This window comes from Cyanistes caeruleus, chromosome 14, assembly GCF_971803275.1.
Source record: "Cyanistes caeruleus chromosome 14, bCyaCae1.hap1.1, whole genome shotgun sequence".
Classification (NCBI taxonomy): Eukaryota; Metazoa; Chordata; class Aves; order Passeriformes; family Paridae; genus Cyanistes; species Cyanistes caeruleus.
In genome coordinates, this window is record NC_141714.1 from 18,132,044 (window position 1) to 18,156,790 (window position 24,747).

The 24,747-nt window shown below is 40.8% G+C and overlaps 1 protein-coding gene across 3 annotated transcripts in view; it reads left to right on the forward strand.

Annotated features, from left to right (window-relative positions):
* The window catches only part of PCDH11X (protocadherin 11 X-linked), a 426,119-nt gene that overhangs the window by 176,495 nt on the left and 224,877 nt on the right, over positions 1–24,747 (forward strand). For all 3 annotated transcript variants that reach the window (XM_023925911.2, XM_086850088.1, XM_086850087.1), the window contains one exon: positions 17,709–17,780. In XM_023925911.2, the coding sequence (XP_023781679.1) occupies positions 17,709–17,780 (72 nt within the window). The remainder of the gene's footprint in view (positions 1–17,708; positions 17,781–24,747) is intronic.

Sequence of the window (24,747 nt, forward strand, 5' to 3'; positions counted from 1 at the left end):
TTATTCTACTTAACAGCCTATTTAAATTAAAATGGTGATGCACATGGGTGTATATTGTTCTAATTTGAGCTTTCAGCAATTTTTCCAAACAAAGCTCTTTTTCCTGTTGAAAATGAAGGTGGATGCTATTTGTTTGTGAGGATGAATTAGCTCAGTGGCTAAAGCATATAAATAAAACCAGTAAAGAGAAAAAATGATCTTAAAAGCAGACCTGTAAGGAAATCAAACTTAGTCTGTGGCTTCCACCAGTCTGAGTCTCAGGAGTCTTTATATTTTGGAGGCATCAGCAGGGGAGGGGGAAAGAGACAGGCAGAAGAGAAATCCAGATCTTTATCTTTCAGCTTCTAAAATGTATTTACTGGAGCCGTTTATCCTGGCAGGCATCAGAAGTGCTTTCTGAAGGTTTCCAGGTGCTCTTGAAAGACTTGAGAGTTAAAATGTTGTATCAGCTTGGTAACTGCGTAGTGTTGTTCTTACTGGGAGGCTTTGGGAAGTTTCTCACTGGTTGCTCCAGCTGAAAACCCTGGAGATTGTTGCTTTCTGATGCAGTTGTGTTGTGAATTCTCCTCTTCAGTGCTCTGGATGGCTGTGACACAAGGGAGGTGGAAGCTGGCGTTGGATCCTCTGCCCTGAAAGGGATTGTAGGGAGCAGGGAGGGTGAGAGGAGCTCCAGGGTGCTGGGAGGGAGTTCTGGGGTGGGTCCCTCGTGGGAAGGAAGGGCTGGGGAGATGTGAGTGAGTCCCTGATTTATCTCCCCAGCATCAATGCCATCCCCAGATTTGGGCTGGGATGTCTCCTCAGGTGTCAGGACAGTAACTGTGAGCGGATCCCACTCTCCTTATCTCCAGGGAACAGCGTGCAGTGGCACTCACTGGTGTAATTATTTCAGTACAGCCTCTAAGTTATAGCTTTAACACGTGGATGTTAAGTGTTTTACACAGCTGTAATTGCAAATCTATATAATTAGATGCAGAGTCTCTTCAAGATGCTGACCCCTGCCTAACGGCACAAACCAGTTTTTATTGATGGTGCTAATCCAGATGGCTGGTAATAGATAACTAAAAGGATGGGAGAGTGAGAGAAATGAAATAAACATCTGAACTTCAACTCTCGCTGCAAGAAGGTTTTGTTTAGTAATTTAATCATTGGAGTTCAATAGAAGGCCTACTTGCTGTCCTTTATCTGGAGTGCTGAACAAGGTCTTCAGCTTCAAAATGAGGAGAAGCTGTGAGAAAAATACTCAAATGTGTTTTTAAAATAAGGGACCCACAACAAGCGACTTCTGAACAAAAAACCAGGAAACAAAGTTTTCATTCTTTCTTCAAATAAAGATCCACCCACAAGGACTATTAGTGTCATGTCAATCATAAAGCATCTTTGCAGTTCTGCAATTAAGTTGTACCTATGGCATTTCAAATTTGAGAGACTGGAGAAGGTTACTTAATTTAAACAAAAAATATCCAAAAAACAAAACCCCAAAAATTTTTTGGAGCTTTGAGGTGTTGAAATTCACAATAGTTGTGTAATTGAAATAGATGAAATTGTTTTAGTACAATTAAGAATTTTAGTATAGTTCTTATTAATGTTGAGATACTGCACTCTTCATTACCTAAGCTGGAGCACATATACATATATATATGTATATATATATATATAAATATAAAATTATAGAGTACAAAAGAGGGATAGATGTTAATTATAAGTAGTGGTTTTATTCATATACTAATAGTATAATAATTGATAAAATACTCATAAATTTATATGCAGACTGTATTATACCCTGTAGGAGAAAAAAAAATAAACCATACTCTTTTAAAAATTATTAATATTTTATGGTGTGCTGGCACCCAGTAGCAGCTGACATAACATCAATAAACAGCAGCACAGACATCTCTGCTTGTTTTGTGTTTCATGAAGATATTGGGCACAAACGATGAGCTTTGAGAGTTCCTTGGGAAAGTAGATCTGGGCTGAGAGGTTTGGGTTTGTTCCAACACAAACAGAACAGCAGGCTAGGGAATTTCAAAGAATTTCAGTGGAGTTGGAAGTATTCTTACTTTGTGACCACAGTTGTCACCGGGTATAGACAAAGCCATTTCCTGCTGGTGGGACATTCCTGCACATAGCCGTTTGTGGTGAGCAAATTTATTCTGGCCAGAACAAGTCTCCTGGTGACAACTTCTATAAAGTGTGGTTGTCATGCTGCCAGATTCCACAGTGCAAGTTCCATGCTAATGGGAACAGATTCTGGGATTTCTGGGAAAAAAATGGAAAAAAAAAGAGGATATTTACAGGTGTGGGATTTGATAGTATTGCTTTAAATTTGGAGGAATCTCATAAAAAAAGCCCCCTTTATACAGCTTTTATAAAAAAGGCTTATAAATCAGATTCCAGAAGATACTTTTCCTTGCACAAGACACTTTTTTCATGGGCTGGTGACTTCAGCTGAATAGTTACATTTACATGGGAGAATCCTAAACATTCCTGATTGTGTGTAAGCTGCAATGGCAGCAAACCTGCAGCCTGGGAAAACGGGGTTAGAGAGGGAGGGAATGGATTTGCTGTGCTAGAGATACCTCATCTGGAAATGAGAATAATGACCCTGACCCAGAGCTGAGTCTGTTCTCTCACAAAGTTCTGCACTGCAGGAAGGAGGAACGATTTCAGCTTTGGAAGAATCCCTGAAAATGCGTTGTCAGTTTGGATTTATCCCCAGCAGCAGAGATTGGGGGGCTGTTAGTGGATTATAAATCCCTGGATTGTGGTTTTCCCTGGATCTGTGTGGAGCAGCTGTGGAGGGCAGCCAGGACGTGCTCCAGGGTGGAATCTTCTGCAATGCCTGTTTCCTCTGAGTTATGGAGCGGTTAATGATTCTGATGGAGAACCTGTCAGTAACTTTTAACTCTGGGTTCACAAGGCCAAGGTCAGCACAGGTTTTTTTGGTCTCACTGAGATGATCTCTGTGCCAGGCGTGCCCTCTGGGCCAGTCTCAGGAATTCACATTTCCAGCTCAGAAGTGTGTGCTGTGCCGGGGACGGGGTGTTTGTGGTTAACTTCTCCAGGTTTATTCGCACAGCACGGGCTGATAATGAAGGGGGTGATTTACGAATGCTGAGGGCACGGTTGGGATGAACCTGTTGACATCTAAAAGCAGCAAAGAGCACGTTGAGCCTCAGGAAACCGTAAAAGCTTTTTGCGCTAGTGAATGTGTGCTGTGCATTAGGGAGCTGACCTTAGCACCCCAGCACATTTAATTTTATCTTTCTTTTAAATTCTCTGAAACTCTTTATTTTTTTTATTTTTTTAACTTCATGTTAAAACTATTGCAACTTAGAGCTTTCTCTTATGAAACTTGTAGTTGATTTCTCTGAGAGTCAAGCTAATGTTATTTATTTAGCACGTGGCTTTGAATGCTGACCATCACACACTCCACAAGTGCAGGACAACACATCTCCTGCTCCTACCGAGTGGTTTTCTCCTTTAACTACCTGTATTATTGCTGAGGCACAGCTTTCCAGGCCGTGTATCCTGCTGGGATGGCAGCTGTTGAGTGTTTCAGTGACTCCACGGGTTTTGCTGGTGCCGTGGTCGCGATGCCGTCGCGGTTTGGGCGTGGGCCGTGGTGAGAACCAGGGAGCGCTGCGCCCTGCCCCAGCGGCTCTGTCCTCACCCAGGGTGATGGGAATGAGGGCACTGGAGCACACACACGGTGACATCCTGGCACAGCCCTGTCAGCAGGAGCCCTGGGGGCTGCTCAGCCCTGGGGATGAGCCAGGGTTTGCCAGCTCACGTCCAAAGTGTGCGGACAAATGCAAATCCGCACCAACAAGGAGTGCTGTGTTGCTAAAACTGTAAAGTACACGAGAACTAACACGGGCAAATGTGAGTTGTTTATGAAAAATGTGTTGGAAGCGCCATAGGGTGGAATTATCACTTATAAAGATCTCACTCCCACAGCCTAGAATAGCTTAAAGGTGCTGGAAAATAAGGTTCTGCACTTCTCTCTGGAGATCATGTCTATTTTGTCTTAATTATTATAGCTCTGAATATTGTTGCTCCTTAATGCCATGTTGTGAAATCCCTGATGTGCTCAGCACTCCAACCAACAGTGCACAAAATTAATCTTGAAAAAAAACAACATAATAATTTAATTTAATCTCCCCACTTCTTCAACTGGAATTTTGTGAGCAGTCACTGTATCACTTACTGGACCTATGAATACACCTGGGTGTCAGTACACAGATCCTCTACTTTTCATTTTCTTCTAAGGTGAAAATCTTAGAATAAATCTTCATTTATTCTAATGTTTCTGTCAGAGAGATACATTTACCATATCTGTATCCATTGTCTTCCTACCTGATTAATTTCTGATCTACCTGAAGATGTGGTGATCTTTCCAGAATACAAAAACATCTCAGATGAAATTATAGACTTGCTCCTAGAAGTCTGAGCAGCTCAGTCTTAATTATGGTCTGGATAGCTGAGGAACAGAAGCTACTCTCTCAAAAAATAGAGCTTTTTAACTGTATTTTTGCATGACTGATTCTGGTCATTAGTCAGTTGAGATCAAGTCCTAGGTGCTGGGGGATTTTAGTTGGTTTTTTTTTTTATTTGAGTGTTTCTTTGGTTTAGTTTGTTTGAGTTTTGTGGTGGTTTTTTTTGGTTTTTTGTTTTGTTTTGTTTTTTTGTTGTTTTTTCTGTTGTACTCTAATAGCGAGGCAAATGGAGCAAAGTGAAATAAATATTCCCAAAGTGTGAGATGGAAAGGCATTTCCTAAGAGAAGTGCTCGCTGTAGTGGATGTCAGTGTGTGTGTGAGAGAACTTTTGAGGAACTTCTTTACGTGTGGCAGCAAAGTCCTGAGTGTTCCAAGCATGTTCCAGCTCTGATGGAAAGTGATGGCAGCGAGACTGGGAGGACTGAGGGGTCAATTGGCTCTGCCTGAACCCAGCTGTGGTGGCAAATACTTAATCCTAAATCAATCTTTCTTCATTGCCACGGAGAAATGCAAATAAAGGGTGATTACAGCTTTCCTCTTGCAGGCAAGAGGTGAGGCTGCAGAAAAGTTACAAGAGTCAAAGGATTGATTTGTTGTGGAGGATAGTTAGAGGAGACAGCAAATCAATTTACTGAAGCCAGAAGTTTGTGGGAGGGTCTGAGAGGACTCCTGGCTAGGGAGGACTAAGTTAAATGATGCCCCAAAGTAAAATGATGTAGATAAAGGTGGACATTTGTGAAATGAAAGGAAGGGATGTGGAATTAAATGCAGATCTGAAGCAGCAAAGAGTCTACTCTGGTGGTTGGGAATTTATGATAGAGGTAAATTAAAGAAGCCAATTGTTGGCAGAGAATTGCTTGGAGAGGTTTTATAAACTGGAGATAGCGTCATAGGACTGAGAAAGTAAGGGAAAATAAAAAATCAAATTCAAATGTGTTTCTGGGAGGGAAATGCTACAACTTTTTAAAACTGGTCTGATTTCTGGTTGAGATATCATATTAAACTTTTTGTAAGGCTTTACCTGAGCAGTGTAATTTCCTTCAGAGCCATTTTAGCCTTTTATAATAAGATTCTTCCACAATGATTTTTGTCTGAAATCAACTTGTTTCTCTAAACCAAATATCACTGAAATCTATGGAGTAGACGATTTCTTTAAAGTAAGGGTAAATGTAGGAAAACAGTGTAGAGAAGTAGGAAAGTTACTTCTACAATAGTTATTATTAATTTTTATAATGTGATATTATTATATTTATATAATGTAATAGATTTAGAGATGTAATCTGAATGGAAGTTGAAATATGAATTCTGTATTTTGGTATTTTGTCTATAAGTGTGTATTCTCTGTGTGATGAGTTGGGTACAAGGAGAGACAACTGAATTTTTAATGTGGTTCATGGAGTGTTAAGAGTAGAAATATAATATGAAACTTTTCTATTTACTGTTTTTTTCCTTGCTAAGATTGTTTAAAAAGAGACTAAAAACTCACTAATGTAGCATATTTCCTTAAGAATTCCCACAAAAGAGAGATGCAAGGTTATGTAAAATCCCTCACTCTCAGGATTCAGGACAAGGCAGGATTAGGTCTGTTGTCTTGCAGTTGATGTTTATCATACATATTTAACACAGAAAATAATTTAGCATTTTTTATTTGATCTCCAGCTTTCCAGAAGTCTTCCTCCACCGCTGCTGATCTTTTGTCTCACATCAGTCGCGTGACACGTGCTCGTTTTGCTGCGTGTCATGTACAGGGGGTTTTGAGGGAACCCTTTCATGTCATCTCCTTTGTCATGTCATTTAGCACTTTCATTAATTATTTTAGCAGTGATTTTTATATTTGCAGTGGTTAAATTTCCCTAGTACAATCAGTGTTTGTCTACAAAGGAGAACAAATGTCTTTTCATTTCCTGATTCACAAGGTTTGTCTTTTGGGCTCCTCAGTTAATACGTTAATCAGCAGTGTCTCTGAGCACCCACTGACTGAGCAGCAGTGACATTTTCCTTCTTCTCATTTTCCTTTTTATTCCAACTCTTTGTTTGCTCAAGAAAGAAAATGTGCTGACAGTTGTAGGCTGTTGTCAGCACAGGTTCCTTGGGCTGGCCGATGGGAATCCTGCTGAGGGTTATTTGTGCCGCCGCTGCATCAGAGTTGGATATGGGGATTTTGGAAGACATGAAAAGTTCATGATGTTGGGTTTTTGAGTTCCACTTCACTCATACTGAGCAGCTCTCAGCTCCAGAGAGCACAGCCAGCTCTCTGCACTGCTCGTCCCTGCCTGGAAAATTCCATTTGGTTCAGTCAACACGTGTTACACGGCCTCTTCTTTCTTCCAACTGCTCCCCTTGAGATAAACCTGCAGGAGGAAAGAAAGGAAAAACAGTATTTTTACCTTTGAATGCTGAGGCTTTTATATGTGTAGAGATCTATCATAACATCTTTACATCCTTGTAATAAAGGTATTTTATCCTTATTTACATTGTAATGGAAATGACAAGAATACTTAAAGGATTGTGGGACAAATCCTTATTTAGATTGTTCAAAACAAGCTTTGTTTGATTTCTCTCGGTGATTACGTTTCAATTCACACAAAATATAGAGCTGTACTTGAATTTAGAAAATCCAATAGTCCGTAAAAATGAAGAGTACAGACCCAGAATATTTTGGGTTATTTTGTGGGGTTTGATGCTTTGGAGTTTTGGTTTGTTTTTTGTTTCTCCTGGGGTTTTTATTTTTCATTGATCCTTGAACCACTGTTGTCGCTAGAAAAGTCACTTGATGCAAGTTCAGATCTTTCATTTCAGTGAGTAATTTATGAGATGTACAAACTGGAATAATAAAAAACAGAGCATAAGGTTTATGGGTCACTGTCATGAAAACTGTGGAAGTGTTTCATATTCCTCAAGAAGAATTCCTGAAGAATTTACATGAGTGCGTTTAGTGCTGAAATCCAGAGATAAGAGTGTTTTTTTTATGGAATACATACATCATAGGTGTTAGAGAAGATCATACAACACTTGCATAGCAATCCGTATAAGTGAAGTTATTCCCAGTCTGTTGCATCTGGGCAGAGTAACACTTTTATAAAAGTATTTAATAAAAACAGCTAATATATCTGATTTCACTGCCATATGTTATTGCACCAAATGTGTGCTTAATCTAAGACAAGTAAGAATTCAACATAAACAGTTTAGAAATCCAGTGATGAGCACATTCTGTGGTTTTTGATTTCATATGTTCCAAATGTTTCTTTGCAGAACTCTCATGTGAGATATGCAAACCCTTCACCTTGCATCAGAATGATGTCTTAATGATTTTTATCTCATTAACTCTTCCTAAAAGCTCAAATTATTCCTGGAATTTGTCATCTGGAGGAATGAAAGTGATTGCCCCTAATAAACAAATTGCCATTTTCCTAAACAAGTATAAGAGCTCAGGGTAACAAGCAGCAGTGACAATATTGACATTGTTTTCCTTAATCTGTTAGGATGCGTTATTTTCTGCAGAATAAACAAGAGGGTGATTTAAGGTGAGCTTTGATTCTTTAAATTCATTGTATGGCTTCATCTGCTGTGGGGGACACTCAGTGCTGGTCACCACGGGAGCAGTGACCTCTGCCTCTGCTGCCTGACCCTGCTCTGAGCACAGCTCTGGTCAGAGCAGGGACAAGATCACAGAGGAAACAGAGGTAGTTCTTGTTTTAAATATTTAACATTTAAATTTAATATTTAACATTTAAAGCCAACCCAGTATCTGAGCCAGGGAGTCTTGTAATGATATCTAGAATATAATGATAACACATCTGTGCTATAGGAACTGCCCTGAATATCCCTGAGAGGGGTCTATAAACCCTCCAAAGAACAGAGCCTCAAACTGAGAATGCCTCAGAGCCTGATTTGCACTCCTGTCCTGCCTCCGTGCCCCAAGGACACAAATCTGCTGCAGTTATGGAGCCACTCACGAGCCTGGGAAATTGTGGCACTGCTGGACCTTGGCCTCAGTCTGTCAGGGCTTCCAAAATCTCTTTATTCAGTGCAGCTTCCCCAGCCTGCTGAGGCTTCTGATGAATTTTATGTTCCCTCCCCTTGCAGAAAGGCAGCACAGCAGACACATTATATAGGGCAGCAAGAAAAATAATTTTGTAATGTTATTATTTATGTTTGGCTGAAAAAAAACAATGGTTATAAATTTATTATTCTTCTTGAAATGGAATGACTATTCTCTTGACAGCAAACTACAAAACCTGTAGTTTTTGTAGCGAAACCTGTGACATCAAGGTAGAATTTTTCCTGTAACTTCAGAAGGGATTTCTAACAAAGAGTGAGGATGGGTTTGGCATAACACAGGAGTATTGGGGGAAATGTGGTGGGGCTTTGTGGGCATCTCTGATGGCACTTTCCCATTAAGAGAACGAGAATATCTATTGTTTTTCTTGATGGGAGGCTGATATGCAGAGCTGTCCAAGGGAAGGGAAGAAGCAGCAGTGAGGCTGACAGGCACCAGTTCCTTGCTGGTGCAATACACATTTTAATGGATTTTACTAAAAAATATGGAGATTTTGGGCTCTATCCTGACCAAATGTAAAGTTTCAAAAGACCTGTGTGTTTTTCCCAGGCTATGCTGCTCCAGCCCACAGACATTCTTGGCTTAAGTGGGCGATGGATCCTCCTTGCACGGATGTGCCTTGGAGCAGCTGGAGCCCCTCGGAGCTCCCTGACCCTGGGGACCCCCAGCTGCCTCCCCCTGCTCCTGCCTCTTTTACAAGTCACATTCTTTGCATCCACTCTGAATTCTGTGCCATAGGTTAGGATAGAGGCTGAATAATTTACTCAAAGTCATGATAAGGAGCAATAAAAGCATTCCCCAACATATTTCTTTATCTCTTGAGGGATTATTTATGGTCAGAGTGCCTGTTCTGGACATGCTCCTGCCACCTGAAGAACAATCTGACTTTTTATTTTACTTCATACGCTCAGAGCTACAATATGTACTAGAAAAATCAAACATACTTTATAAGACGAATAGTCACAGCTGGGGATAAGGAATATAAATAGGATGACATCAAATGAAAAGAACTGATGATCCAACAAGGCTTCTATAGATCATGTTGTCTAATGTCAGGAGAATTGCAGATTAGTCTTGCTGCTCTTTATGACTAAGCCTATTTATCAACTTTCTGGAAAAATCTAATTTAAGGTGGCACATTTTCCTTAGCTCTGCCACACTTCAAAGCTTAAAGTGTGGAGGTTGGTCAGCCATTCTCCCCTGGCTGTAATCAGTGGGTGAGATTCCCATTCAGGCCTTTCTGCAGCATCCAGGTCCTCGCTACTCCTGGCTGGCTCTGATAATGTAATTTGGATTTGCTTGATTGGTAAAAAAACTAGGAAGCCTCAGCTTTTAACAACTTTATCCAATTCAGACTTAATGTTCAGAGAGAAAGAGCAATTTAAATTGCAAATGTTCCTTATAAGAAGCTGGATTTCTGTAAAGTGTAACTTAGTCATGCCATAGAGAAAGAAGATGACAAGCCCTAAAAAACAAAACAAAACCCCACATTTGGACGAGGTGGATCCGAGCAGGGGCTCTGCTGCTTTTCCTGAATAAACCTACAGAAAGAGAAACTATGTTTATGACAGGATATAACAAGAAATGTGAGTTTTAACAACTCTGAAGGAAAATATGCGGGAATATAAAATTTCGTAGTTTTGCTACCATGTACTACATTTTTAACACGATGCTTTATAACCCAGTCACAAAACGGATTTGTGTACATTTATATTCGTTCTTTAAAAGCTAAGTAGAGCTCAGGCAAGTAAAACAAGCTGTTTGATATTATATTCTCTTTCCCCCCCTTTTCACTTGAAGTAAGAAAACCTTAGCATCTGATGTCACATTAGTTTTATATATGTAAATGCTTTCAAGCCAGAACACGTAGCGTAAGCATATTTTATCAGCTATTACCACTAAGATTTTTACATATATGAACTAAAAAAGCTCAGTGTTTGTGAAATTTGAAGTAATTTTTTCTCCTTGAGGATTATCTGAATTTGTGGGAAATCCTCCGTTCTTATATCAGAAAGCTTTTAACCATGCATTGATTAAGAATTTCTTTATCACATTGGAAATCTGGGAAACTTGCTTGAGTTTATAAGCAATGATGTGCAAGATAAAACAGAAGGATAATAGAGTTTCTGTTTGTAATTTAAATGTAATAAAATCAGTTGTGCAACAGTCTTCACTAGCATACTCTCACAGGCATTTTCCTTAGGCATTTCAAACTGCTGCTATTCTTACAGGAAGCTTTAGGATAAATCTGTATAATTCCTGTTCATGACATCTTGAAAAAAAAAAAAAACAAGGGCTGTGAATATCACACCTGTTTGCTTTTAAGTCAAAAGCTTTCATGTGCAGAAAATAATATTTCAATTAAAAAAAAAAAAAAAAAAGGTTATTTGACATTACTGCATTGAATTCAGAATTATGTAGAGGAAAAGAAAATTAGAGCAATTTCAATAGGCTGCTGACTCAGAGCTGAATAGACTTCAGCATTTGCATCACCTGTTCAAAAAAATTGATACAATTTTAGTATCAAATTCCTGTTTTTGCTTGCAGTCCTGGTGGTCTCAGTCTCTTGATTTTTTGCAGTTTTACTACTGCTTTTTGCTGAACACCTGGATTTATTCTCTGTTGTTCCCACTTTAATGTGATGTCTAAACTCTCTAATTCTCTCTACTAGAATTTTAGTTGGGGAGATACTGAAAAAGATGGCAAGTACAAATAGCAGGTGGAGAGAATTTCTACACGAGTGTAGTGACTCTTCTTTGTGCTTTTCCACGTGAACTGGATTTGATTTACAATTAAAAGTATATATGTGTGCTTGTAAGATTAGTGAGCATTTTAATTTTTAATGCTACATCCACTATCTGACATATCCCTTGGGATTCGCAGGAAATCCTTTCTCCTTGCATAAAACCAACAAGATGCATTTACCCTAAAATTGCCCTTGAAATAGCTACTTTTTCTGGTAGTATTTAGAATAATTTCTCCCTAATGACATCTCCTTTGTGGTGCAACGCTTGAGCGTCGAATCCTGAAGTGCAGATTCGGGTTTTTTGCTTATGCCTGGGTTTCCTTACAGAACCATTAAGAAAAAGCTTTTTCCCAGTAAAGATTCACCATGTAGGGATGAATCTGGCTGCTGTATAAAGAGCATTGTTCTTCTGTAGATGACCTCCTTGTGCAGAATGATAGTTTTATCCTTCTCTACATCATTATGTTTGCTGTACAAAAATCCTGCTGTGCTACATCATAATAACATGTAATCTTCTTGCTCAGTTTAGCTGAGATTTAAGGAGCCGCTGTTCATGGAAGCAGTTTTCTAAAGTCTGATCTATAATTTACCAGAATCAACCAGGCAAAAGAGCAAGAGGCTTTATAAGAGGGATACAGCCTTTAAAACTCTTAAACGAAGATTAGTTTAAAGTTTCAAAATCCGGTACAGAACCATCTGGCAAATCTCATGTCAGGCTTTGTTAGACCTCTGAGCATTCCTGGTGTGCTCCACCCCGCACCCTGCCTTTGTCTTCCATCCCTCTGCCCAGCACCAGCTTTGGTTAGAGATGTATGTGAATAAAAGAGGGAAATGAGTAAGGAAAGGGCTGATTTCCCTGCAGGAATAGCAGAACATCTGTGGGTGTGCTGCACCTCTGGAAATCCCATCCTAATGCTGGATGTGTGCTGGGTGATTTATTGCATCTCCCAAGAGGTACTTGCAAGGTAAAAGCTGCCTGTTGGCAGCACCATTAGAGACTTGCTGTGTTAAATTGTGGCTTTTCAGCCCAAGGAACGGCTGGGAGGATGTAGAACCACGTCACAGGGCATTTTGGTACTTTCAGAGATGGAGCTGCAGTTGATACAGCAAAACAAAACAGTGTGGAAGCTGTCAGTGGTGATTCCAGGTTGCTGTTTACTCTGGGAAGCTGATGGCTCCTGTCGCTCCTAAGTTACATTTCAGGGCTGATCTCTCCACAAAGGGATTCTTATCTGTATATTTATTTGTATTTCTGTCCTTTGGCAAAAGGCAGACCTTTGTTTCTTGAACACAAAACAAAAACCTTCCTATAGGAATCCCTATTGACATTTTAAATTCAGCTGTCCTATGGCTTTCTTTATATATAAATATATGAATCTTGGTAACTCAGAACAGAATAATTTGTTTCAGCAATCTGTTGCATAAACTTATACTGTTATCACTAAAATGAACCCTTCTGTTCACCTTTCATGTGAAGGATCTCAGGAGGCTGGAGAAGAGGACTGCAGGAATCCAATTACCTGAAATCAACTTGGAAACAAGAGGGAGGCATTGTTAATAATCTCCTCATGCTTACAGGGTTCCTCTGTCTCAGTGCAAAGACATTCTGCCTGGACAGTAAAATCAGCATACCTGATTTCCTGATTAAAATGTGGGACAGAAAAATAGCAAAGAATGCACTTCCCATCTAACGTTGTAGCTTTTGGCAGACAGAAGCTGCCCCAAGCAGATAAACATTTGCAATCCCAACTATATTATGGCAATGTAACATGGCTGATATACAACTTACCAAATGTCTTTTGCTGTTCACTTCCCAGATTTCACTTCAAGCCATAGAAGTTTTCAGCTTGAAAGATTGTTTCATACAGTATTTTTTGTATTTTTTTTTTTCCTTTGCTGCAAAGTGCAGGAGTGGGACACTTGGAGTCAGACAATTTTAATGCTGCTGTAGCAGTTTCCTAAGGCACCATAGGGAAATGCATGGTATTATCTTGGAATTTCAGTCTGCTTTTGCTACTCAGTAATCAATAACCATTAGAATTACTGCTGGTAGTATCTGCCTAGATAATTCTCAGGCTTTTCCAGAAATCAGAATAGGTAAAGCAAAGTTGTCGTGTTGTAACTTTTTATTTTTCCTTTTTAACTCTAAGTCAAGATTTGCTTTGAAGAAAAGCAAAAACGTGTCAATGGAGTAGCAGGATGGGATGGAGGTAACATCTATCCAGCTGAACAAATCCAGGATTTAATATTAGAATAAAACCTAATTGGTTTGAATTATCTCAGATGCACTGAAGACCTCCCCTCATGTTTCAGAGTGAGGACCACTCTGAAGCATCCAGATCCATCATTCCATTAAAGACAAAAATTATATCCAACTTAGAAGACTTCCATGACCTTTAAAATCTGTTTTACAGTTCATTTTCTCTGGTAGGTTTTGGAAACCTGGATATTACCTGCCAAGTTGTCATAAGTAATTATACGTTTGTTAACTTATTGCTCCTAATAAACAACAGGAAATATTCATGATGAGTTTCATTTTCCCCTTAAAAAAAATATTTAATAACTGCTTTGATTAAATATTAAAGCTTTCTTTTGCTGTTACAACCAGACAAGAAATTCCAAATATCAGTGAAATAGTTTGTGCACAGTCTTTTTGCAACCTGGTGGTGTTGCTGGACTTTATAGATTAAAACACCATTGATCAGGATAATTTCTAGGTGGTCAGGTGGAGACTGAGGGGAATGGCTGTATGATGGCTCAGCAAACAAAAACTTTTTTCATATTGAAAATACCTGAAAACTGGACTTGATAGAGGTAGACAGGACTGCCTGGCCTTGGGAAACAGTTGAAATTATTGCATTCAAGAGATAAAGGAAATATTGGATTCAAGAGATAAAGGAAACCTTTTCAGCCAGCGAGATTTTATGTGATTCCTTGTGTTTTGTTGTGCCTGTTCCACAGCAGGGACACAGCTTTTCAGGTAATGATTTAGAGCAAAACATTTCTCCCTCATCTCCAGCAGAGGAGGAGCTCTCAGGAGTGGCAGGAGCAGGATCAGGTACTCCCCGTGCTCAGGGAACAGCACTTGGCTGTTACAGAAGTGACAGGCTGTTCTTCAAGCGTGGAAAGAACCTCATTTGTCCCACCAGCCAGGCTTGCCTGCTAGAGAAACCCTGCTCGGTGTGTCTACAAGGGCTGAGGGAGCTCTCATGGCACTCTGGAACCATCTCCAGGTTGAAATCACTCCGTCTTTTATCTCAGTACGAGCACAATTCTCTTCTGCATGTGGAACTTAAATGTTCAACTGAGGAATTGGAGGGAACGTGAACAAAAGAGTGTGGGGACAGTCTGGTGTTTCTTCAGAGGAACTGGGGAAGCTGTAGGAAGAGCAAAACAAGGGGATGAAGGCTTCCAAAAGCTTCCCAGTTTTAGTAAGAGCTTCTTTATCTGTGCTGGAAGGAGGAAGCTCCTGGGAGGATTGTCTCTCATTACCACATGGCTCTGTATAAAGGAGGAGAGAGCTGGTGGAAGGGCGCTGCTGGTGGGATCCATCAGCAGTGTGTGTGTGTTCCTCAGAGTGAGGAGCTCAGAGCAGGGACCACCACACCTGCACAGGTGCAGCTGCAGAGGATTTGCCCCTTTGTAAGAGACACTTCAGGGTGTACGGTCTGAGACACGGCAGAGACCTCTATAGTCGAGTTAGGTGTTGGTAGTTTATTTCAGGGTGTGGGGGAGAGAGAGAGCCTGCTATGAGCCAGCAGATAGAGCTCAAAGCAGGCTTGGAGAGAACAATACAAAAGGGGATAAAATATGAATACATGAGCTCAAGGCTTAAGATTGCTAAGAGAGAGAGTAACAGAACAGAAGTGAGAGCTGGGGAAAAGAGACCAAGCTCTCCTATACAACTACTTATATAACCTATACATTTGAATATTCTATTCCTTCACTAACCAGTCTTTCTAAGTATACTAATACAGTAACATTTGTGTGTGATCTATAGAAATCGTTGTTTTTACATATTTTTAGTTATCTCAGGGTCCTTCAGACCTTTCCTTATGAGGCTGGGGAGAGGGGTCTCAGCTTGGTTTTATTGGGGGACAGAATGTTCTCTGGCATACCAGCCCAGTTTCTTTGAATTATTCAAACTGTGCTTTCATTTGTATTTCTTCCTTGGCCTTTCTGGCTAAAGAGTCATATTTATAATTCCTTTCTAATTCTGCCTTCCCAACACCTCTTGTCCCTGCTGCAGGCAGTGGCTGGGTGCCAGCTGTCCCCTGTGTGCCCACAGCCCGCGTGGGACGCGTTTGTCCACGCTGCAGAGTGAGTGGGGTCTGAAAGGGGGAAATCAGAGAGACACAAAGATGTGTGTGAGGAAAATCTGCAGGGATAGAGGAGCTTGGTTTTGTCCTCCTTCCCTGCTGCCTGAGCAGAGGTTACCCTGCAATCTGCAGCTTTCACTCTTTCTGCTGCCCCTATTTCCTGGTATTTTATCTACAGAGTGGGCTGGGAGAGTCTCTTTAGGTGCAGGGTAGGGGGAACTTCAGCAAGTAAATGGGGCCAGTCTAAATAAAATTCAGCATTAAGTTTGATTCTAATTCATGTCTAAGTTTTAGAATGTGGTTTCCAGCGTTACTCAATCACTTTAAGTGCTGTTTCACCTAAATGCATCTGTTTTCCTTCTATAATCATACACTTGTTTATTCATTTTTCTCTTTGCTCTCTGAATGGACAAATGCTGCATAAAAAGCTGGTGTGAAATGCCAAGAAAAACTATTTCCCAAGAAATAATGTGATTTTTAACATCAGTTCCTGGCAGGCTGTCCCATGTGGAATTATTATGGTATCTTTAGCACCACAATTGACATGTTTAATAATTTTCATTGTGTGTTTGGGTCCCTTTGATGGCTGGTGATTAAAGCAAGATTATAAGGTAGAATACATTTGCTTCTGAACACACAAAAACCACAACTTTCCCTTTCCAGATGCATTCATTTTAACTCTGTTTAGCATTCTCTAAATCTGTGGTTATTTATTTTTTCTTTTGAAATGCACTTATTGTTCTATTTCAAGAATGAATCGTATTCTATTGCTACCCCAAAATATAAGATAACAAAAAATGGTAAAAATTATTGCTTGTAATCTACTATTACAGGCAATCCAACCTGCCAAAACACAATTGCCATTTAATAAGGTGTTTTTTTTGAAAGAAACCCTGTGAATACTCCATGAAAACTGAAGTCGCCCACAAATTCTGTATTTTAAAAAACAATTCTTCCTTTTAACCAGCTATAGTTTGTTGTAAATGACAAAAAAATCCAATGGCATCTCTCTCCTTTTCTTTGTCAATCCTTGCAGTCTCCGTGGGCATTTAGATCACTCTGATGTGGGGCCTGGATAAATGTGGTATTTGCATTAGATATTGTCAAAGGCAGTGCCCAAAGGGGAGTACATTAGAGATGTATTTCAGGAGGAGGAAAATCCTGTTTTACTACTTAAAACAATTTCAGCAGAGGATTTTTTTTTTTTTTATTTTTGTTCTTTTAGTCTTACGAATGCCACTGTTTCTGTTTTATGACAGAACAAAAAATTTGGGGAGAAAGGAAATATGAGACTTGATTTCTTTACAATGTGTAAAATTTCCTCACTGGAAGCACCTATGGAGCAAATTCAAAGGTGCCAACATCATATTCAATGCTCAGTCCCAGTGACCAAAAATCTTATGCATTTCTTATTGCAGTAATTAGATGTTAATAAGTAATTGGAGGATGTTTGGTCTTTTAAAAAAAGAAAGTGTGAAGGATCAGAGGGCTTCTTCTTTGAAGAACAGGTTAATCTATTTGATCATATGGACTTTTGGTTTGGGGTGGCTGTTTTAAAACACCCCAGGTAGTGGGGAGTCAGAAAACCTTTAACTGCTCAGTCCCCTGACTCCAGCTCTGAAAATGAAGGAAAGACAAGGGCTCTCATCTGAAAACACGGCTCCACATCCAAATAATGCAGCCTTTAAAAGTGTTTTCCATAAAATTCCTTTTTTGATTTCTCTATTTAAGCTACATTGAGCATAACACAGCCTGGGCAGGAAACAGCAGAGAAACCAAAGCCGAGTTCCCTTGGAATTTCTGCTGCTGAATCTTACTCTGGTGGCAAATGATTTCATATTTTTGGCTGAATTTTTTATCTGTACACACAGATGAAGGTGTGTACCCCCTCACCTTGAAGGATACAACAACTCTAAAGTTACTTAGCTGGGGGGGAAAAGAGTTACCTACAGCCTACTCCAAATGTGTGCAGTCCTGATGCCTTGATACATCATTGTATGGAATTTGTCCCTGTTTTATTCCCTTAAATCAGTGCTGAATGCTGACTGAACCTACCATTGACACATCTTTTTTTCTCTCCCAAAAGCACACAAAAGAAGTGGGAAGGCCACAAACTCCTTTGAAAGAAACAACCTTGGAGCCCTGGACTCAGCCACAGGTAGGCTGGAACAACTTTTCTGATCACTTCTTTTCCTGTAGTGGTGGTTTCTGTTAGTATTCATGGAAATAATCTGCAAAGAAATGTTGCAACAGGTTGCTCTGTGGTTCTTCTATCACATGTCAAAATGATTTGATTTGGTTTTGGCTGCCCAGACTATTGGTGGTGCCCTTTGAGGTGAAGTCTGAGCCTCTTTCTAAGGGAAAAATGCCAGTATTGTCTTGCCTTCAGCTTGTGCTTAAAAAAATTTTGCAGAACTTGACAAAACAAAACTACTTTGATGATTTGATTGGTGTGTCCATAAACGGTGGGCATCTGGTATAGAAATGAAGAGGTGGATGTTTGTTATTTTGAGAGGGAGGTCTGAGACCTCAACCTTTTGCTTCGTGAGGACTTAACCAAGAATGAAGCAATAATTAATTATGCAAAAAAAGTGATAAAGAAACATGGATATTAATATGTAATCTTTAACACAGAATGGGTTTGAATGTTTTGGCCTTTACTTGAGCAAATTGTTTGTTATAAATGTTTTCTGTGCAGGATTCCAGAGCTGTTTTTGCTGTTTGTTCCCGGTGTATCAGAGCACTGTACTGCACACGGGATATGTGCCTTCAGGGGTGATGTGAGGGATAGAAAGAAGCAGTGAAATACAAAATCTTAGAAGTTGGGTTTCCTCTAGAGGCCTCTTCACTTCCAAAACTTGTGGGAAATACAGCATGGGGATGGACAAACCCTCAGAGCTGTGTTCAAGGCTGGGTGCATTTCCCTCTGCTGGGTGCGATGCTGGCTGTGCTCCGGGACAGTTTGTGCAGCTGATTAAACACTGAGGCTCTCAAGTGATAAACTCATCCTGCAGTCACAGATACCTGGTGTTTATGGCTGTGCATGCAGGGAGGAGATGTCTGTCTGTAAAGGGAAACCCCTCAGCCTGTGCTGTCCCAAGCACAGGATTTTCCCCCTTTCCCAAATAAAATCTCCCAGGTGCAGCAGGGTGTGTCACGGCCAAAGCTCCCAAACCCTGCATGCAGGGAGCTGCTGATGGCAGCAGTGCAGCCCCATGGATCTGTGTGTGCAGTCAATAATGCTCATGTGCAGTCAATAATGCTCATGTGCAGTCCTGCAGGGCTGGCCCTGCTCCTCCGTGTTAACCCTTCACGTGCAGGAACAAACTGGGGGGAAAGGGCTGATGTACATCAGAGCAGCTGATAGAGCACTGGGGCTGCTGGGCTCCTGTCTCCTTCCCTACAGCATTTCCTCACCTGGGGCTGGGTTTGGGTTCTCTGAGAGGATTTTGGCCTCTGAGTTCAGAGGAATTGCTGAAGCAGCCTGGTCCTGGGGTTGCTGTTTAGTGGGGTGCTGGTGTGTGACCCTGGGTGTCAGAGGTGGATTTGGCAGCCACTTTTCCTTGGTGGTTTGTGTGACTGTTGCCAGCAGTCCTGTCAAGGAAATATCCTGTTCCTGACTGCAATCCTTGTTCTTGCTGAGCATACAGACCATCACCCTGTTGTTTGATTGCTTCTGAAAGCTGCATTTGCCACAGCTTTACTTAACAACCACAATGATTAAAATTCATAAAATATTTTTGCCATTCCTATTTATTTTTTATTTTAAAAATAGTCTGTTTTCTAAAACAAATACATACAAAGAAGCTAACGCTAATATGCTTTTTTATTTCTTGGAGAGAAGAAGTGTAATCAACAAAATCAAAAACTGCTGGAACCATTATTGTAGCAGAAAATTAAATTAGTTGTTAATTCTTTCATGGATGTAATTCTGGCCACTGCAAATCCCTCCTTAGGTATTTTGTATAAAGTGAGTAAAAATTCATGGCATGGATAAAAGCTTTGTCTATTTTATGAGCAACAGGCAAATGATCCAAATGGTGCTCATAAAGCAAATGGTTCCCAACTCTAAAAGGAGGAGAAATGTATTTAAAAGCTGCTGGAATGAACCACGAGCAAAGCCAATTCCTCTCTACAAAAAGGTGTTACTTCCATCAAAGTTTTTTGAATCCCCTACACGGCACACAAGGGAGAGACTCGCTACTTGTGTCTACTTAATAATAACATTAAAAAAGATCATTTTGTGTGCTGGAGCTGCTGAGAGCTGCTGTGGGATGAGTTCTGTGAGCAGGGAGAGGATGGAGCAGCCCAGAGCAGGGTTTGTGTGTGGGGCCAGGGGGCAGAGAGCCACATCTGGCCCTGGAGAGCAGCAGGGGACAAGCTGGTCCCCATCAGCAGCAGGGGACAAGCTGGTCCCCATCAGCAGCAGGGGACAAGCTGGTCCCCATCAGCAGCAGGGGACAAGCTGGTCCCCATCAGCAGCAGGGGACAAGCTGGTCCCCATCAGCAGCAGGGGACAAGCTGGTCCCCATCAGCAGCAGGGGACAAGCTGGTCCCCATCAGCAGCAGGGCAGTTTCACACAGAGCCCCCAGGCTGGGAGCACGGAGCAGGATTTGTGTGCCCAGGGAAGGAGGGATTTGTGCTGCCAGGGCTGCTCCTGCTTCTTTACTCCAGGCTGGGTCTTGGAAGCAGCCAGGTTTTCCCGGGAATTTTGAAGCAGCTCTGCAATTAGGCAAGGAAAGAGGAGCTGTAGTGCTCTGTCAGGCTCGTTTCTTCCTCTGTGTGGTGGGGTGTTTGTTCCTGGTTTTACAGTTGTGTTTTTAGGGGGTTTTGGCTGGGGTTTATTAAGTTCACAGAGCACTATGACACTGACATTGCACAAAATCTTCTTTCCACGGCCGTGCCTTTTAACTCACAGTTTTCTGCATCTTTTTCTCTGTGAACTCAGTGAATGGAAACTGATGTTACTGCCTGGAAAATAAAATATGAGAGACTTGTTCCGATAAATTTGGGACAAGACCTTTGCAGATAAGGAACATGTGTGGGAGTAGTTGCCCAAATAGACTTGTCATTGGTTTACAAGCTTTATTTAAATGCTAAATACCATGTATTCCTGTGGTTATGTTTTTTTGCTGCTTTGCCTGATTAAACATTTAGCTGATAAACCCTGTCAAGGCTGTTCAGAGCTACTGTGGGTAAGATTATGTATTTATAGCCTCGAAATTTACAGTCCATTATAAACAGGACAATTTAAAATCAAAGTAATCTGTGATTGTTTAAATTTTTGAGGTTTATGGTGCTGAATTTTTTGTGGCAGTGACACAAAATAATATCTATCACCATGGTTTTGAATCAGAAACAAATTGTTTGCTCCAGATTTTGGCAAGGTGGGATTGATTTCTCCCAGGTAACAACTGGATGAGACAGGATGAGAGGAAATGACCCAAAGGTTTGCCAAGGTTTAGCTGAGATGACAGGAAAAACTTCACTGAAAACATTGGAATTAGGCTGCCCAGGGAAATGGTGGAATCACCACATCCTCTCCAACCTCCAAACCTCTAGGATTTGATCATTTCTAGGAAGATGAATCTGGAAAGAGACAACAGGGGTTTACCATTTTCTAATTGAAAAGGAACAATGCTTAAGTTTAAACTGCAGTAGTGGCAAAAAGTGAGGTTTGCCAGCATGACAGGTACAACAAAACTCCCACTCTTCAGTTGTAGAATATTTCTGATGTATTTTTTCTTTTTGGTGACTCCTACATCACTGTCTATTATGTGTCTCTCTGAAATACTACATACAAGTGGTTCCTAGAAGTGTTCAACAGGGTAAAATGTGAGGTGCTGGTGCTGTAGTTTTTTATTTATTAATTTTAAGAGTGCTTTTAGTTGCTAAGATAATGGTTACAAAGCCAGCATACAGCTGCATCAATCTTCCTGGCCTAAATGCAGCATAATTAATGAACATATTAATTTATCCCCTCCCCTCATGCTCTTCCTCCTTCACGATTCACTCTGTCAGTGGAAAGTGAGATAATGATGAGCCTCTCCTCGAAGTTCTCTGGGAGGGTTGAGTGTCTGAGGACGATGATTTTCACACCTGTGTCTGTTACAAGAAGCTTCATCTCACACCAACAGGGCTTTGTGGTAATAAATGTAGGTGGGGAATTCCACAGCACTGAGCATCACGAGCAGGAGCAACAAGATCCAGGCCAGACCCAACCATTTGTGTCTCAAAAGCAGAAGAGGATTCTCCTGGATCTGTAGTTTTATTTTCTCTTTATTTGTGCACAGGGCACAGTCCATTTTTATTTATATATATATTTTTAGCAAAATTACTTTTTCTGGAAAGGCAAAACCACTCAGACTCAAATCTAATTACAAATGATAGAGTGTAAGGGTTTTTTTTTTTGCTCAATTTTAAAGAATCACTTTATAATCTTGGAACAGTGGATAACAACATCACTAATCCAATATTTTAGCAGTAAATACGTTTGATGATGGGAATTGCTACACTAATCTTATATCCCTCCACAGTATAGTTAAGAAATCCACAGGGGGTTTTGCTAATCAGTTTTTGTAAAGTAAATCAAGTCATGTAATTCTCGTTCCCTCCAAATGCCCGGCCATGCAGGCACAGCCATGTGCGGCACTTTTTGTTCTTTTCATCGGTTTTGAACCCTAATCTGCAGCCAGGCTTTCCCCTGAGCATTTCTGGAGAGAAAATCTCCAAGCACCCTCTGACAGAGATGTCTCATTAGGGGAACTGGCAATTCACCTTGTTCCCCTCACCTCCTGCTCACTGGCAAAAAGCTGCCAATAATAAATATAATCCAACCACATTTGCTACTCTACTTCTGATAAATATGCTTGAAGGTACTTATTTAGGCACTCATTTTATTGACAAGTGAGATATATTGCAATATGGCTTGTGGTCTGATCTTGGCTTTAAAAACATTCCAAGTTAAAATAGGTTGTTTTTTTTTAAATTATAAAAAGAGTGTTTAAAATTAAGAATAAATATTAGCAGCTGTGGTTAAATATATGAAGAGAAGCAATTAATGAGAATTCTGTGGCTATTTTGTTCCCACAGTTCATAGGTATTGAATTATTGTTCATGGAGTCCTGGTGTGCTCTGTTTGCTTGGGTCACAGCTTGAGCCTTTAGGACTCAAAACCAGTCAAAGTCAGAGTGAAAACAAAGCTTTATTGATGGTTTGGTGTCTTCAATACAAACTAGCCACCTAAACAGATTTGTAGTCTATTCACACCCAGGTTATAGTCAGTATTTAGCATCTGTGCCCTCAAAATATTCCCATTTTATTTGGTGCCTTAATCAATTCAAATATTCCTTGAGTATATTTCTTATTTAATGGAACTTCAATTATAATCCTGAGTGCTAACACAAAAGACTTGGTAAAATTAAAAACAAACCCAGTAATAAAAGACCAGATCAGAGTAGAAGGTGTGGGGATTCTAAGTGCAATTAGACTACATAAATATCTGAACTGTTTTTGAGTACTTCAGTCTTAAAACTTGATGCTTTATCTCTTCAAATGGAGACCTTCCAAGCTTGAAGCCAGCTGGAAGCAGACAGCTGTTTTGGTGTCATTTTGGGTACCTGCAGGAATGAAATAACATTTTATTAAGAAGCCTAAGAGAAAAAAAAAAAAAAAACAACAAAAAAACACATTATCCCTGCCCTCCTGAATAAATAATGTATCCAGAAATCAGGGTGCAGCACTGGAAGGTGACTCAGTGGAAAGGGGAATTAACAATTTCTTGTCTATTGATAGTTCCCTCTGCTTCCAGTTAATGTGGAATAGAGCACCACCAACTTGCCACATATAAACCAGTATATCAGCCTGCAGTAGGCCACTGGGAGTATTCAACTGCAAAATAAAAAAGGTAATTACAAGATGTTTGCAAATAAAAATCTTAATTCTAATTAAATCAAGGCTTCAGAGCAGGGTTGCTGAGATTGCCTGGCCAACAGGAAGAACTCTATTTGGATTAACCTGGTGGGATTTCAGACAAACTTTACGTATATATAAAATATTTTTTCAAGATCCAGTTTTGCCATAGTGCATGGCAGTGGAGGTTAGTCTCTGGTGCAGCTGAAAAGTCACTCAGAGAAAATAAGGACAAAAAGCAGCCGGCTCTCAGAGCTGGGAGCGCTTCATTTGCTATTGATTTCAGCAGGGGAGACTATTACAAAAGCAGAAAATAATTCCCCTTTCATTTAAGTTTGTCTGTCTGTTTTGCAGACCTGCTCGTGATTCTCTGATACAAAACCTCTCAATTTGGGCCAAGGTAGAGTTCTCTCAGGAGTTAGAGTTAATTAAAGCAGCGAGATCTCCCCGGGGAGGTTCCGTGCCTCAGTCCAGCGGGAGCCAGGCGCTCTGGGCTTGGATCAGGCTGCTGTGCTCATCCCTGTCACTGCTCCATGTGCTCCCACAGCCCAGATGTCAAAACTGCTCAATGGAAAATCAGCCTGCAGCGAGGGCTCCAGGTCCTCCTTGAAGTGTTTAAATCGTTCCTAAGTGGTTTGCCTTGTAGAATATCTTTTCCTTTTTTGTCCACCGTGACGGCGATGTTGTCTGCCTAATTCCTTTGGCTCACACTGTTAAATCTTTTCTTTCCTCTTGCTTCTGACATGTCAGTGTCGCTATTACAGACTCGAACAGCGGTGCAGAGAGGAAAGAATTGGTAGGAGGAGCAGGGAGCTCGGCTGTAGAGCATCACCTGGGCTCTCAGGCCAGCCTGCATGCAAGCTGTAACCCCAAAAAGCTGTCAGGGTGGCTGGGGCTGCAGGGAGGGAGCTGTGCTCCTCAGAGCACACAGGGCATTTACTCTCCTTTTCCTCAGGCTGAGCTGCAGGAGATGGGCACTCAGCAGTGAAACATCCAGTGACATTGTTTAACAAGGGCAGGTAGACAGCTACTCTTCATCTCTGGAGCCGCACGAAGCCCTGCCAGTGTCTGAGTAAATCACACGGAGCTGCCTCCAGAAAATGTAGATGAAGTCTCTGAGCTGCTCAGTTACCCACAGGGATGCTCAGAATGGTTTTCCTCCCCACTGCATTTCTCTGCCATCACCCCTTTTGGCGAGGGAGCAGAGACATCC